Here is a 15,779-nt window from a genome sequence, read left to right as displayed (position 1 = left end):
ATGAGGTGTCTTAAATTCTCCATCAGTTCTCTCAAATACTCCTTAGTATGTCCTAAAGCATTTGAATTCAGTCCCATCATCTTTTTTATAAACTTAAAATAAATAAATTTAATAAATTAAATGTATTAAACTAAATGGAATTGACAAACAATTGGAAGTTTGAAGTTCATGTAGTTTAGAAGTACATCTTCAACCATTGGCTAACATACATTGTCACGTTGTTCATCGCTACAAGATTAATTTACTGGGGGTGGCATTTCAAAAGCAAAAAGCTGACATTTCACTAAAGGACAAAGGTAATGTGTATACTTATTTTAAAGTTGGGAAAAGTGACCCGTTCAGTTTTCATTTATATCCACAAAAACTCACAGAAACTGAGATAATTCTAATTGACTTTAAGTCAAGTGATTTTAGAACTAGAAGGGACATTGGGTGTATTTTTAATGCAACTTCTAAATTCTACACATGAGTTATCTAAGGTTATATAACGAGATAGATCAGTTTTTCAGACTATTTCCACAGTACTTTAGTGTTTTCCCAACTGTGGATCATAAACTATGTAGTGCTTAAGCATAATCAGCTTGATGAGTAGTGGCTTCTAGCAGTTTACCAAGTATTCTTTGGCAAAACTTCTGATTCAGGTGGAGGTGTACTGGAAGTGATATAAAATATGTTTCTTGCTGTGAGCTGTGGTTAGAATTTGAAAATATCCTCCACACTGTAGGAGTTAATGAATAAATCCTGGAGGACGGGTGAATACTATAATGGCAGTTAAGTGAATATTTTTTTAAATAGAATATTGTATTAGTGATGTAGACAATTTATTTTTCCAGGTTACTGTAGTAATAATTCACATATTTTCATGTTTCAGTGAATTCGATGACTCTTGGTGAGGTAAAGCAACTGAATGCAAAGCTCCGACAGGAAATACAGGGTAAAGACTCAGTGTCAATGTTTTATGCATGTGAAAATTTTGATACAGAAAATCCCTCATGACAGGACATTCTTAACTTTATCTGCATTTAAATTCGGAAAGGGGATTAGAACCCATTGGAACTTCCAGAGCAAAAGATTAAGAAAACGACTTCTTTATGAAATAAAGGGGAAATAAGTTTTTCTTTTTTAAGTAAAAATGGAGACAACTAAACCCATATCTCTTTCTAGCATTTTATTATGCCAGACACTGTATGAGTGTGCTTCCTAACAGTTCCTTAAAGTTGTATTAGCCCTGTTTTGTGGAGTTTTTTAAATTATAAACAATGTCAAACACAAAAGTGGTGAGAATAGTTTAGTGAACCCCTTGACCCATCTTCACCAGCTTCAACTATTATCAAAAGCATAGCTAATTTGCCCTCATCTCTGCTCATACCCATTCCTTTCACCCCATGCCCAGCATGGATTATTTGACACAGATCCCAGACAAATTTTGTCCACAAATACTCCAGGATTTTCTCTGAAAGATAATTTCTTTTAAAGGTAATCACAACCTCATTATCACACCTAAAAAAAAAAACAACAACAACAACAGCTAGTAATTCTTTAAACATCATCAAATACAACGCTAACACTAACAACAGTTAATGTTGATATTCCCCTGTTGTTCCCTTTTTTTTTAAACAACTGATTTTCATTTTGGTGAGGAAATTACACTTCAGAGACATTGAGTTGCTTACAAAGATCGTGCATTCAGTTAGTAACAGATTAAGGATTATATAACCCCTCCTTGTAACTCCATGGCCAGTGGTCTTAATCACACATCAGCTGAGAATAATAAAATAGTAACAATAGTAATAGTAATAGCAACTTCTGTTTATCAAGTGCTTATTCTGTGGAATGTACTTTATAGTATGATCTCATTTAATCCTCACAGTAGCCCTGTGAATTGCTTACTATTGATACCAAGGTTATACATAAGAGGAAACTAAAGCGTGTAGTTTTAGTCACTTGCCTGAGACTTATAAAAGTGTAGGAACAAGAATTCAAAAATGTAGGTAGTCTGAATCCAAAACCTCTTAAGAGGTATTTCCAGACCTGAGTATTAATGGTCACTTCCTGTCCCATAAGTCATAAATGAACCTATTTATATATTCATCCACCTTTTAAATCTTTACAGAAGTTTTTGAAGAGTTAACACACCAAGTGCAAGAAAAAGATTCTTTGGCCTCAGAGCTCCACGTCCGCCACGTTGCCATCGAACAGCTCCTCAAGAACTATTCCAAGTTACCGTGTCTGCAAGTGGGGCGAACAGGAACAAAGTCACACCTACCCATAAACAACTAAACCAAACTTAACATTTTTCCTTCCTTGGCCCTCATGCCCCTACCATGTACTGGTCTGCCAGGCATGACAACTTTAAAGAAGTTGAAGAAAGTTATTGGTCCCATTTTTTTATGGTCCTTAAATTTGCAAAGCTGAAGGCACTATTTAACATCTTTGTCAAATAAAGCAGATCGTTACACTCTAGTCTTCTAGGATTAATCATTTTGGTTCATTTTGGGAATCTTTCTTCCCATTATTACTAAATGGCCCTCCCTAACTTACCACATGTGACTACTGTTACAGTGTGATTTGATTAAACATTTTAATGCAATTCACCTGTCAAAACAATAGAAAATTAAACTCCTTAGATTAGTCTGAACTACTAAAGATAACTTTTAAGAGGGAAATGGAATTCATAATACACCTCTTATTTATTATGAGCAATATTTTAATATGAAAGTTTTATATATATAAATGCTATTTTAGGTACCTTTCCATTCTCTTTATAAATGTGTATTTGAATGCCTCTGTATATTATATTTACACTTTTCCTGTGTGGATACGTTCACTCATATTTCAGATCACTGCATTTTATTCTCTTAATACACTCTTTTTACTATTGTTTTCCAAAGATAAATGTATTTTGAAGTAGAAATCTATCTAGTTGAATTGTTTTGACTTCTAATAACTCTTAGGAAAGAGGAATTAATAACTTTTTAAAGCAAATATCCAAGAAAAAAAGTACATTATTTTTTTCTAACAAAAGCAGTTCTGAGTTTGTTCAGAAAGAAAATGCTAATCTAGTTTTCATATGTCAGCTTGTCTCCATAAAAGTAAAAGCCTGTTATATTTCATTATTACTTCCATTCTAATGACTTTGATGTGTTAGAATTTGGACAGAGTAAGTCACGCCTCACTTCCAAGTCCAGTGTAACATCTGTCAAATTGAATATGCTGCGAAATTGTTGTCCTATCTTTAAAAAAAAACTTAAAAATTCTTCTGTGTGCTACTTCAGATATAGGTTCAAGAATCCTTAAACTGTCCAAATTCTCTTGTCAGTATTACTGACCTGAAAAAAGCATTATGAGGTGTTTTTCTAAACTTTAGAACTTAAAGAGAAGACTGCTTGACACAGGAAAACAAAACTCTAATTCAAAAAAATAAGCCCATTTTAAAAGGATATTCTTGTAAGTTGCCTGTGATGTTTCCAAAGAATTCTGAACTAGTATGTCGTCTCAGACAGCTAGGTAAGTTTTATAACAATGTATTATATAGTAAAAGCTATAACAAATACAGAATTAAAATGGGCTCTAAATTCTGTTTTGTGTTGGTGCTAGAATATATTTATGAGGTAAAATCTTTGCTTGAAAGGATCTACAGAAAAGCCCATTAACTTGGCGGCTTCATGCATAAAGATATGAATGACTTCTATTTTAAATTTGGCAGCCTGCTCTGGCTTGGGTCAGAGTTTAGTCTGAACACAAAACAGTATTTGACTAAGCAAAGAAACGCCTCAGTCTAGTAGAAAACAATTTTTTGTAATACTAATGTGTTAAATTTGCCTGAGAGTATTAATTGATATCTCAATTGATTTCATTTTGGTTTCTTTTAAGTCTGACATAACTGCTTTTCAGAGGGAGCTTTTGAAAAATACTTTGAATTTCTCTCAGTTTTTCGAGGCATCCAAAATGAATTTGAAATCCAGGGAGTGTGGGGATACATTGCCTTAGTTTTGATAAGCTTTAAACTGAACGTGTGCAATATCAAAATCTTTATAAATTTACAAGTTAAATAAAGACATTTCCTGATGATGCCAGTAAATATCTTAGTAAGTGCTTAGTTGTTAGGTCACATTTTTTTAATTTGACTTTACTCTTTTTTTGGCATAATTCATCAAGAATGTTTCCAGCCAGTGTGCTTGCACACATTTGTGCTTCTATTTAGATCACTTAGGGACAGTCATAAAAGTTTGGGATGTGTTGCATTTGATATCAGTAGTAGCCTGTTTCCAGAGTATGAGCCATATGGTGCAGTCCTAAATGCAACAGTGTTAATCCAAAGAAAAGGGTTTGCTTTGTTTTTGGCAAATATGTAGCTTTACTAATGAGTTTGGAACAATTGGGTGGGATTGTGCATGTACTAAGTAAGGACTTAACTGAGGATTCTGATTTATTTCATTTAGATATTTCTACCTAAGCTCTTCAAAGGAAAGGTGCTGTAAACAATCTGCGGTGCTGGTACTCATATTAGTACTTTATTTGAATGAATAGTGAAAGAATTTTTCTTGAAGGACTTTGCACAGTAGTTTATCCAACCATTTGGTAAACTTTGATTCCTTTGTTAGTTTTCTTGATTGAATGAAGATGTAGTTACTGTATATGCTAAAAGGAGGAGAAGGGACAGAGTTGAGTTCTGAGAGAATATGAAATACTACAAATATTGTTACCATCCTTGGCTATTCTTCTGTACAGTTGTTAGTACTTTTTGAGGAAGTTTAGAAGAAAATCTCATGTATACCATCAGTTTCAAAAATGGCAAAAGGGAGAAGACCGCCAGTCTAACATTTCCAGAGCTTATATTATTAAGGGGAGTGAAATAAAGCTAATTTTTTTTTCATGTTAGATTTCATAATTTTAGACAAATTGGATGGAGTTTTAAAAATCAACTTGAAGTCCAAAGTGATTTTGACCACACGAGATTGTTCACATTAGAGATTAAAGTTTTCAAATTTGTTCAGACTTTTAATTAAGGTAAAAATCTATTTTAAATTTGAGGTTATCACCCTTTGACCCTAACATTTAATATCCAAATTAGTCTTTCTTTTTTTTTTTTTTTAAGAAAAAGTATGCACTTAGGACATCACTTAGGTGATACAGACAGCAAAATAGTGTTTCATTCCATTATGTAGTTCTTAAATGTTGGAGCAAAGAAATGTTCTTAGTTTTTCAAATTTATGCGCATTTCACCACAAAGTGCCCATTTTTACATACACTTGAGAATTATTTTTAAAATAATAAGTTCATGTTGGGATGTGATTTCAAAAATATAGTCAAAATATATTTTATTGGCGTCTTGACAGGCATCTTGAGATTTCCTGGGGTTTTCATCTGACCACATTGTTTAACACTGAAAATGGTTTAAAGTGCTTTCTTTTCTCGTTTAGATATTTTTTACCTTGGCATTTACACTGTTGAGACTTGTCAGTTTTTGCTAGGATTTTTTAAATTAATTTTTGAGGATCTGTTTGTGTTAATGTTTACCAGTTTTGCTTTTACTTTGTTTTGTATTAATGTTATAAAATTCAATTTAAAATGTATACACTCTAAATTTAAGTAAGAACTATTAAAGAATAAATTATTTGTATCACTTAGAAGGAGGTTCAGTTGGTGACCATAAAATTGTGACATAAAAGTTTTCAAATGGGACAGTGTAAAGGTCTAATAGTGTTTCTTTTTTTCTGATTTACTGACAGATATTGCTTATACTGAAGTAAGATATCTGAGTATTTTTAAGTACTTAATAAAAAGTTTAGTACTCTACAATTTTTTTAATTTAATTTTAATTTTAATTTTGTTATTAACTTCAGGTTGGTGGGAATAATTATGGAGGAAATTTGTGGTGAGAATCAGTGAGAGATAAAATCTTCAAAGGTTATTCTTGCCATGTTAAGTTTTGTGGTGGTAGCATGGGAAAGAGTTTATTTACCAGAATAATAAGGTAATAGAGCTCCAGCACAAGGAAAGGTACCTTGGAGGAGGGCTCTAGTACTGTGGAATAACGAGGGTCTGTCCTACATCTCAGTATTTCCATTCACTTCATCCCTTCCTAATTGCCCTTATTATAGAATTTAGTCTAACGTATTAAGCAACTTAGTCATCTTGCTATGAACCAATCATAGCAAGTCTCTAGCATTAGATTTTTTTAGCACCTAGCTTGTAACCTACTTTTCCCTATTCTTTTTGGTTTAAAGAGTCCAGCCTACGAATGCATTTTAGTAATACTGAATTAGTACACAATTTTAAGCTTACCAAAGTAAAACAAAAAAACCATGAAGATGTGTATTCCCCACCCCCCTAAATTGTTAGTTGAACTTTCCTCAGCTGCACACACAGCAAAGGGAATTTTAGCAAATGTGTGTTTCTTTTTTCAAACTTGTGTAGAATGTTTATTTCCGTCTGCTGCCTCCAAAAGAGGCAGTTTACAAAGTAGTCAGTAGTGACTTCTGTTTAAATGCTGCCATCCCTACTTTTATAGTCCGTATGTGTGTGTTAACCTTGTTTTAAAGTAGCATATACTAGATCATTGAACTTATCTCTCTTTGCTGTTAGAAATTTATGTTACAAAATTGTGCTAGGGTCTTTGGGAAAAGAAAATGAAACTACTGGTAAAAAACAAGTTGGTTTTAAGAGGGTTTCAGACATTACTGGGTATTTTTTCTTTTAAAACTGCAATAATTTATATATTTGTATTGTTCTGCTTTGGAACTGTAACTGCATATGCTTGTCTATTTTTAATTTTACAACAATAAAATAAATATTTTGTTATCTGTTAGCTTCAGTGGATTTTTTTTTAATACTTATTTATTTTGAGAGAGACAGAGAGTGCAAACAGGGGAGGGGCAGAGAGAGAGAGAGAAAGAGAGAGAGCAAATCCCAAGTAGGCTCCATGCTGTCAGTGCAGAGCCCAATGCGGGGCTCTATCCCCCATGAATCGAACCATGAGATCATGACCTAGGCCAAAATCAAGAGTCAGGTGCTTAACCGACTGAGCCACTCTTTTTCTTTCCTTAAAAGGATGACCTATATGAAGGGTTTTGTTTTGCAGGCTTAGGGAGTCTATACTTAACAATCATCTTCTAGCAATTTATCTTAATTTTTTGTGAGAATCTCTTTGAGAGTTAATATTCCCTCTGTATCAAGAGCCCAGAAACAGGAAATAAGATTCTTGTGGCTTACTGGGTGTCTGTGCAACTTTTTAAATTGGAGTGTACTTTGCATACAATACACAGGTTTTAAGAGTGGTATTTGAGTTTTAGCAAAGGTACACAACTGTGTAACCATCAACCTTTGTGACCCTTTCCAGTCGTCTTAACTCCCCATTTCCCCTCCACTGTTCTGACTTCCATCACTGTAATTTGCATTTGGCTATATTAGGACATTACATAAATGTTACACAGGATATACTGTACTCATTTGCCTTTGGCTTTTTTCATGCAACCGGATGCTTTGAAATTTCTTCCATATTAACAAAAAGATGACTAATTTGTGCCCTCTTTTTTTTTCTTCTGACCAGTATTCTATTATTGTATGAATGTATTGTAAATTGTTTATCCATTCACCTGTAATGGACATTTTAATTGTTTCCAGTATGGGATTAATATGAATAAAGCTGTTATGAATATTTTTAAATTGGCTTTTAAAATAATATTAAAATAGAAATTAAAGTATTCAAGGTCATTAATTGTGGTTAGCATTATTAATCCAAATATTCACAAATTACAATTTTTCCCCACAGATGATTTTTAAAGTAATGTATATGCTTTTGCGATTATTTATTTATTTTTAAATTTTTTTATTTTAATGTTTATTTACTTTTGAAGGAGAGAGAGAGAGACAGAGCATGAGTAGGGGAGAGGCAGAGAGAGAGGGAGACACAGAATCTGAAACAGGCTCCAGGCTCTGAGCCGTCAGGACAGAGCCCGATGCATGGCTCGAATTCACAGAGTGTGAGATCATGACCTGAGCCAAAGTCAGACACCCAACTGACTGAGTCACCCAGGGTCCCCTGCTTTTGTGGTAATTTAAAACTAGGAAACAAGGACAGTTGTACAAAAAAGATCAGAGGCAGAATACAAAACAAGAGATGTTTGAGAACTGAAACATTTAACAGGTTGCTAAGAGAATAGTAATCATCCTTGAAGGTCTTTTCAATGTCTAACAGTCTAAGTCAGACCACTTTGTTTTCCAGAAGAGGCAAGTGAAGATCAATGGAGTCTGGTTTGGAGAAAGTACTGGAAAGAGCACGAGACCACAAGTGAAATTGCTGTCTTGTTTTAGCTTTAACTACTTTGTGATGTTAAGGGAAATTCATCACTTAACTTTTCTAAGCCTGAATTCACCAAGCTAGAGCAAATAGTTGGTAGAATGTAAGCTTAGTGCCCCTTTCCAACCTTTGTTCCTGCCCAGTTTCCAAGCCTTCTTGGGAATTTTAAAACTAATAAAATTTGTTCTCCCTCATCTTTAAATGTCATGATAGGGCCTGGAATTCTTTGCAGGTAATTTAGAGCCTAGCAAGTAGGTGTGCATGTGTTGGACAGAACAGAGGGAGAGCAGCAATCAGAATAATATCCTTTCTATATCATTTATATATTGGATTCTGAGTATTAGTAAAAGGTTTCACTTTTGGTATCTGATCTAGATCATGTCTTAGATCATTACTATCTTAAATTACACATGACTCATAAGTTTATATCAATGGATCTCTCTCTCTCTCTCTCTCATTCGTGCTCCGTTTGAATTCCATTCCAGTGTTCAAATGGCACAAACCACCTTGACTTCTAGAAGCAAAAACTTAATCCCAACCTCTCTTACATATGGGACACCCCACTCTGACTGGCAAAGCAAAGAAACTGGGTAGGGAAGGTCCATGTTGAGAGCGGCAATGTCCCTCAAGAGGACAAACATCCAACATCCAGTATCCAGTGGGGGCAACAGGTAAGCTCCTGGCATCTGGTGTTGAGTAGCCATTGCTCTGTGTAAATCTGGTCATGAATCTTGTACATTTTGTTCCTTCTGGTTTCCAAGCCTTTTGCGTGATCTCTGCCCATTGAATAAGTTCCTTTTCAGCCTAAGTGAAGTGGTTGCTTTCTCTGGTTTGCAACTGAGAACTCAGTTACTCACTTCATGCACTGGGTCCATGTCCAATGTTCTTCTGCTCTGAAATCTTAACAAAATTCGTTTCTAAAAGTGAACTGAAAGCCTTCAGGACCACAAGGTCTGCCTGCTGGGTTAGCTGAATCTGATGGCAAATTTTTGAAGAGAAAGTAAACCTTTTGGTAATGTGGATGTCTTTTCCAATTAAACATTTTCATTGTTCGCACTTGGGGTGACTTTGGAGAACTTCTCACTGCCCTCCACTGATTACTGAAAGTGCTTACGGTTTGTATCTACCAGGATTTTGGAAGAGGTGGTCTAATAGAAAGAGTGTTGGTCATAATTTTAGCTCAGGGCTTTGCCTGTGTTCTCCCTGGAAATACTAAATGACCTTTAGCCCAGTAAGCATCTATTGAATGAATGAGTGAATGAGACTTCATAGGCAACACTAGGATTGCATGCCCTCTAGAGGTAAATCAGTTACCAAAACAATGCCTAAGGCATTCATCCAGTGATTGAATACACCTCTCCACGTATCCCACTTTTCACAACACCTTCATGACTATTTCAGGACTTTGATAACTCACATTCGTTCTGTCTCTGTTTCTTCTCCAAAATGCTGGTTCTGAGTTTCATGGAACATAACATCACGCGGCTGCACCTCCAGTGCTTCTGAATCAATAGGTCAGGGGTGGGACCTATGAATTTTTGTCGAACAAACTCCCAGGTGATGCTGATGCTGCTGGTCTACAGAACACTTTGCAAACCACTGCTCTAAACCATCAACTCCCCCGCGGTTTACTTCCCACAAGATGTAATACTACTACTTCCGTGCGCAGTCTTTTCTAGATTACCATTGCTCGTGTAATCAAAACGAATCCTCAGAGCTCAGCATTAAAAGCCTTCACCACTTGGCTCCTGCCTATTTTCCATTTAAATTTTGTCATCAAACTGAGACTTTTATGTGCCAGGAATTCTAACACGCCCCGTAGGCTTTGGGTCCAAAGGATACAAAAGCCAATAAGGTTTTATTGGTCAACTGAAAAGGATTACACACCAAGTTTAAGTCAATAAGGACTGAAAAGTGTCCATCGGATTTAGCAACGAAAAATTCAATAAGAAGTGTGTTAATGGACCTATGGGAGAAAAAAGTAGAGCAGGATGAATTGAAGTGTGGGTAAAGCGGTAGCATAGTGGAACTGGGGTGTGATCTCTAAGAATTTTAACGATAAATGAAGGTGAAGTCAGAATGTGGTTGTGCTTTTTAAGTTGAGAAGTACTTTATCATGAGTCAATACTAAGAGGACAGATTAGTGGAAAGGCTACAGATGGAGAAGTAGCCATAATCAAAGGAGTAGAGTACTGAAGAGGCAGAACAGGCTAGCATATCTAGAACAGGTTGTCTTTGAAGAAGTTTAGGATCGTCTCAGGCTTTCACATCGGAGAGAAGACAAAACTGCAGATGCGCGTGTTCGAGGGAGATTCATTGAAGAGTAAGTTGAAAAAGCCCCTATGTGGCCAATTCTATTTTCTCTGAGAGAAAAGGAAAAGATGACGGGGTCAGAGGCTCAGGAGAAATGGTGAAGTGCTAAATAGCTGCTTTCTCAGGCGTGAGAGAGATCCTGGCTACCGGAGGCAGGGTTGCCAGACTGTTTAGAAAAGGTGGAAACTGGGGTCTATGACTCGCCATTGATTGAATTTCTCAATTTGCATTCAGATTTTGTTGCTGTAAATACATACAGAGTAGGAATATTTTTGCAATTATAAACTCAGCTGAAAGCACTGCTGAAAATAGAATCTGAAACTCAGATAACATTGTGACTCAAAAACAAAATTCACAAAAACCCTACCCACTAGATAAAATTCCAAACGTGGGGGGAAATGAGAAATTTGAAAAGTTACTGCAAATAGTGTGTAGCAGAAAAAATGAACTCTGTAGCTTTGACTTAAGCAATCATTTTCAAGCAATTATTTTTGTTTGAAGAGTGGATTAAGACTCTGTTGTCTAGGTCGGTTGGTGTCAAGCTTCAGCATAGAAGTGGGAAGTATCTACCCTAGATAAAAAGCAGTTTAGAAGAAGCTAGTAGGGATACAGAGTGTGGAGGAAAGCCAAGGCCTAGCTAAACACGGTTTCAGATCTGCAACTTCAAAGCCAAGAAAAGGCAACGTGAAGGAGAAGGGCTCTTCTAGGGAAAAAGAGGCAACTGAATGGAAAGCGGTAAAGGCAGAAGAGGAAGTTGTAATGAGGAAGGCATTGCTAAACTGACATTCGAGAACTTAGATTCTGACCCTCTTCTGTCACTGCTGGGCACCACTCTAACTCTCTTAGGCTCTGTGTTCTCATCTGTAAAGGGTGGCATTGAACTCGGTGATCTTCAGGGGAACTGCCAGCTCATATCCTAAAAGGATCATGAATTTTAAGAAGCCTGCAATGGAAAATCTCCCTAGCCCCGGCATGAACAGCAGAACTGAGCTGAAAAGAATATAAAGGAAGTGTGGTTTCATTTAAGAAGAAACTGTGAGGTGCTTTTACAGCAAGATAGTTGTATGATCATCTGTGACAGAAGAGAAAAGATAGCAGAATCAACCTGGCTCATAAACAGCTATACAGTTCTCTATGTATTGTCTGTAGAAAGAAAAAAAAGACTAAGTCTTGACACCTTATTACTGTCCCACATTTTTTTTTTTTATCAAGGAAAAGTATTTCTCTTAGGAGTAACAATGGGATGATTCTGCCACACAGTCAGAAGTTGGGTCATCTACAGCTCAGCCCCTAATAACTGGCTTGGACATTTCCACCTGGGCATGGAAAATGAAAATGTAAAGCAGTATGGTAATCTGTGTAGTAGAACATAATTCCATCAATACATCTCACTTTTATTCTGAGATTATATCTTTCCTATTATGGGAGTGGAAAATTGTTCTTTCTTTCATAAAGTGATAGTAATAGTAGACGGTAGGTTTTTATTTGTGTTTATTTCTTAAATTTTGAGTCCTTATTTGGTAAAAATTAAAACCACAATCTTATGTAGATGATTAACCCTAGTAAAATCACTACCCAATAATTTTAGATAAATTATTGAAGGTTTTAGAATATTGATTGTTTGTACATCTCGTATTATCTTTGCTCTCTCCTACCTCTACCACACAAATAATTCTCCAGAGAGATACCGCTAAATCTTAACCACCATCATCCCAAATCCAACATCCTTGAAACAAATTTGCTTAGTCCTGGGTGCTCCCCACAATTAACTGGGTAAATAAGTTTCTGGCTATCTCACTGTGGGGAACTTGTTCCTTTCTGTCCTCATCAGATAGCTCTGAAGCTAGAAAATCCAGCATCTGGGCCCCCTGCTAAATTGCTGCCACACTGCCTCTCAGAAAAGCACCAGAAAAAACGTGGGGCCCTTGTGCACTGCTGAAGCCCTTCCGAAAGAAAGATCGGGGAGTTTCCCTTAACAGAAAAGAAAATGCAGGCGGAGTTGAGCTAGTGACATGTAAAGCCACATTTCCTTTGCTTCTTCCATTTCTTTTCATCTCCATACCTGTGTGAACAAAGCACTAGCAAATAGAAAGTTCACATCCTGCAGGGCTACCCTGCTTTTCATCAAAGTGTGGAGGGAATTTCTGTCCCAGATTGACACAGACTGGTCTCATCTCAGAGAACAAAGTGAACCAGCATGTGAGATACATAAATATCACAGGAAACCACTAACTATGTAGTGCTAAAGGGGACTTCAAGAGTCCTTTAGCCTTTATTTGACTTGATTTTGTTTTATTTTAGGAGAGCCTTTCAAAACAAAAAGTCCTCTAAGAACATAAATTGTAACGTATGAAAGTAGAGTTACTGCTCTGCATGAAAGACAGTGGAGATTCTTGGAACAAACTGCCTTCACATCCTTCTTAGTGACTGCCCCCCACCCCCAGGTCCCCCAAACTGTCACCTACACCAAAGCTGTAGGTCAGCTCTGAGTGATCTATAGCCCTGGGTATCTATGAAGCCCTATAAGAAACTGCTTAACTAGTCTCATCCCCTTAAGTGGCTTAAATCGCTTAAGAAACTTCCAAACATTCTACAGCTCTTAGTAGCCACAGAGGCAAGGACCAAATCCCAAATCTCCCCATTCCATTTCCGGCATTCCTGTGATATACCACCTCTATCCGGGCTTCTAGTTTTTATCTCTATCATATAAGATGTTCCATCTAATGGAATTGTAGGATATTTCTTCACACTCTGATGGACCACAGAAACAGCCAGAAGAGAAAAACACAGGGAAAAGAAAAAAACAGGGTAAGTTTTCCCTGCTAAGTTAAAGCAAGGCTTTGTTGGAACCAGGACAACTGCTAGTGAATCCAGAGAGTATCTTAGATGTCCTCACTGGGAGGGCAACCAGGATAGGCTATAAGAACAGTTCCTATCAGAACCTGAAGACAGCAAGTGCCTTCCTTACATCAAAAAGCCAGTTTCAGCAAAATTCATTCCTAGGAAATATGGAAGCTTCTAAATACCCACTGCAATTCCCTAGAAAAAAAAGGAAAACATATGCCCATTGTTCCTAACTGGTTCTTCAAAACAGAGGTACTAAAGTCCTATATTATTGTAGCTGTATGTTCAAAGGGTTATGCACAATGTGGGTGGGATTTCCTTGACAACAGAAGAAAATGACAACAGCATGTATAAAGTCCCAAATGTCCCACTCTATATTATATTATATTATATTATATTATATTATATTATATAATTCTTTTGCATAAATGACATATTTCTGTACCACACTCTAGAACCAGTGAGAAGAAAGCTAAGGTAGGTGGACCAGCAAAACTCAGTAAGCCAAATTCCAATCCCATACCTAAGTGAATTTGATACAGATGTATAGCCAGATACAAAGAAACTTTAGAACAAGATCTGAGACTGTTAGTTAAGTAACCCTCTTCTTAGTCATTACCACTAACTTAATGCTCATTAGAAGTAAAAGGAGGACCTATCCAATTACCCACTGCTTGGTTTCCTGTCATGCTAATGGACAGGAAGAGAATGAGAGACTGCTATAAAGAAAGAACTCGTGTCTGAAAGAAGCCTGCAACTTGGCCACATGTCTGGCTGTGCTAAATTGTTCTGAGCAGTCAACTTCACTGAAATCTCATTACTGGAGATGCCAGAAATAGCACCAGCAAAATGCCCTAAGAAAATTCAGGAAGTTTGTGTTGCCTCTTCCCCTTTCCTTCTAGACCAATTCAGCATAGGAACTACTAGGTGAGACAAATAAGCCAGCTGTCCAGAGGGTGGGGGGTGCTGCTGGTGCGAGGTGTTAGAGCTGGGGGGGTGGAGGCAGCTGATGCAGTCTGACAGACCGCCAGAGAGATAAGGAGGGCATCCATGGGGGCATCAGGAGAGATGAAGGCCTGGCTGTGGGGTGTTAGAGCCTCAGTGGGCTGAAGAGGGCATCTGCAGGAAGAAGGGGGAAAGAGTGGTGATGGAGAGTTGGTTACATACACAGAGGTTGATCAAATAAATATATTAAGGATAATGGGAGCCTGGTTTCTCATTCCTGAAAGAGTTACAAATTGGAAAGGGAGAATACTAGAATGAACTCTGTGGGCTTGACTGGAACTGAAGATAATAGAGTCGACTCATAATTTTTAAGATAGATAAATGATAGCTAAGTAGATAGAGGAATACAGGTGCCTATGTGTAAACGCATTTATACGTGCTTGTCCACTGAAAGGGGCTGGGAGACTGACCCTGGACAAAAGCAATAAGCATCACCTAGAACCCAAACCTTAATTTCTACAAACCATTCTTTACTAAATCAGGCCCCTTGGGGAAATGATTGACTTTAGGACTAGGGCAGGAAAAGAACAAGATGAGTCTTTTTGTTCCCAAAAGTACAAAAGTGTTTAAAACATGATGTGGACATGTCAAAAGAACACAGAAGCCACATTAACAGTACTCCATTGGCTAAATCAGAAACAGTTTAAGTATCAAAATAATTAGTGAATCATTTGAATAAAATGGGAAAATAGGTATCCATACTGATTTTAAAAAGTGAATAAATTGAGTTTGTCGTGAGAGATAGAGGAGTTACATAATCTCAAAACACCTCCCCTAAATAATTATGACTTAACAAGTGGAAAAGAATAACTTTAAGGCCCACCTTAATCAGGTGATTAAGTGATGGAGGGTGAAGGTGGGGTGGGAAGAGGCACGGGACTGCTATTTACCATAAGAAATTGCAGTTTGATTTTTTTTTAATGATATAAATGTAAAACTGATAAAAATATTAAGTTAGAAAACATTTGGTAAAAATTTTTGGCTGCTATCCTTAGGGCTTATTCACTGAAAGCTAGAAAAGAAACAACAAATTTTATGGATTAAGACTATTCTGGGGCGCCTGGGTGGCTCAGCCGGTTAAGCGTCCGACTTCGGCTCAGGTCATGATCTCGAGGTTCGTGAGTTCAAGCCCCGTGTCAGGCTCTGTGCTGACAGCTCAGAGCCTGGAGCCTGTCTCAGATTCTGTGTCTCCCTCTCTCTCTCTCTGACCCTCCCCCATTCATGCTCTGTCTCTCTCTGTCTCAAAAATAAATAAATGTTAAAAAAAATTATAAAAAAAAAAAAAAGACTATTCTGTGGGGTGATGAGCATTGAG

At 36.8% G+C, this 15,779-nt stretch overlaps 1 protein-coding gene across 4 annotated transcripts in view; it reads left to right on the top strand.

The window, feature by feature from the left end:
* C5H21orf91 (chromosome 5 C21orf91 homolog) overlaps positions 1 to 6,811 on the top strand; it is a 32,888-nt gene extending 26,077 nt beyond the window's left edge. For 3 of the 4 annotated variants that reach the window (XM_058731774.1, XM_058731776.1, XM_058731775.1), the window contains exons 4-5: positions 872 to 934; positions 2,114 to 6,811. In XM_058731774.1, coding sequence (XP_058587757.1) covers positions 872 to 934; positions 2,114 to 2,280 — 230 coding nt within the window. In that variant the 3' untranslated portion in view covers positions 2,281 to 6,811. The remainder of the gene's footprint in view (positions 1 to 871; positions 935 to 2,113) is intronic. The other variant, XM_058731777.1, reaches the window with a different exon arrangement.
* Positions 6,812 to 15,779: the final 8,968 nt, after the last annotated feature.

The sequence above is a fragment of the Neofelis nebulosa genome, chromosome 5 (assembly GCF_028018385.1).
Source record: "Neofelis nebulosa isolate mNeoNeb1 chromosome 5, mNeoNeb1.pri, whole genome shotgun sequence".
NCBI classification, from domain to species: Eukaryota; Metazoa; Chordata; class Mammalia; order Carnivora; family Felidae; genus Neofelis; species Neofelis nebulosa.
Note: the sequence above shows the minus strand (reverse complement) of the source record. Positions and strands in the feature narration are given on the sequence as shown.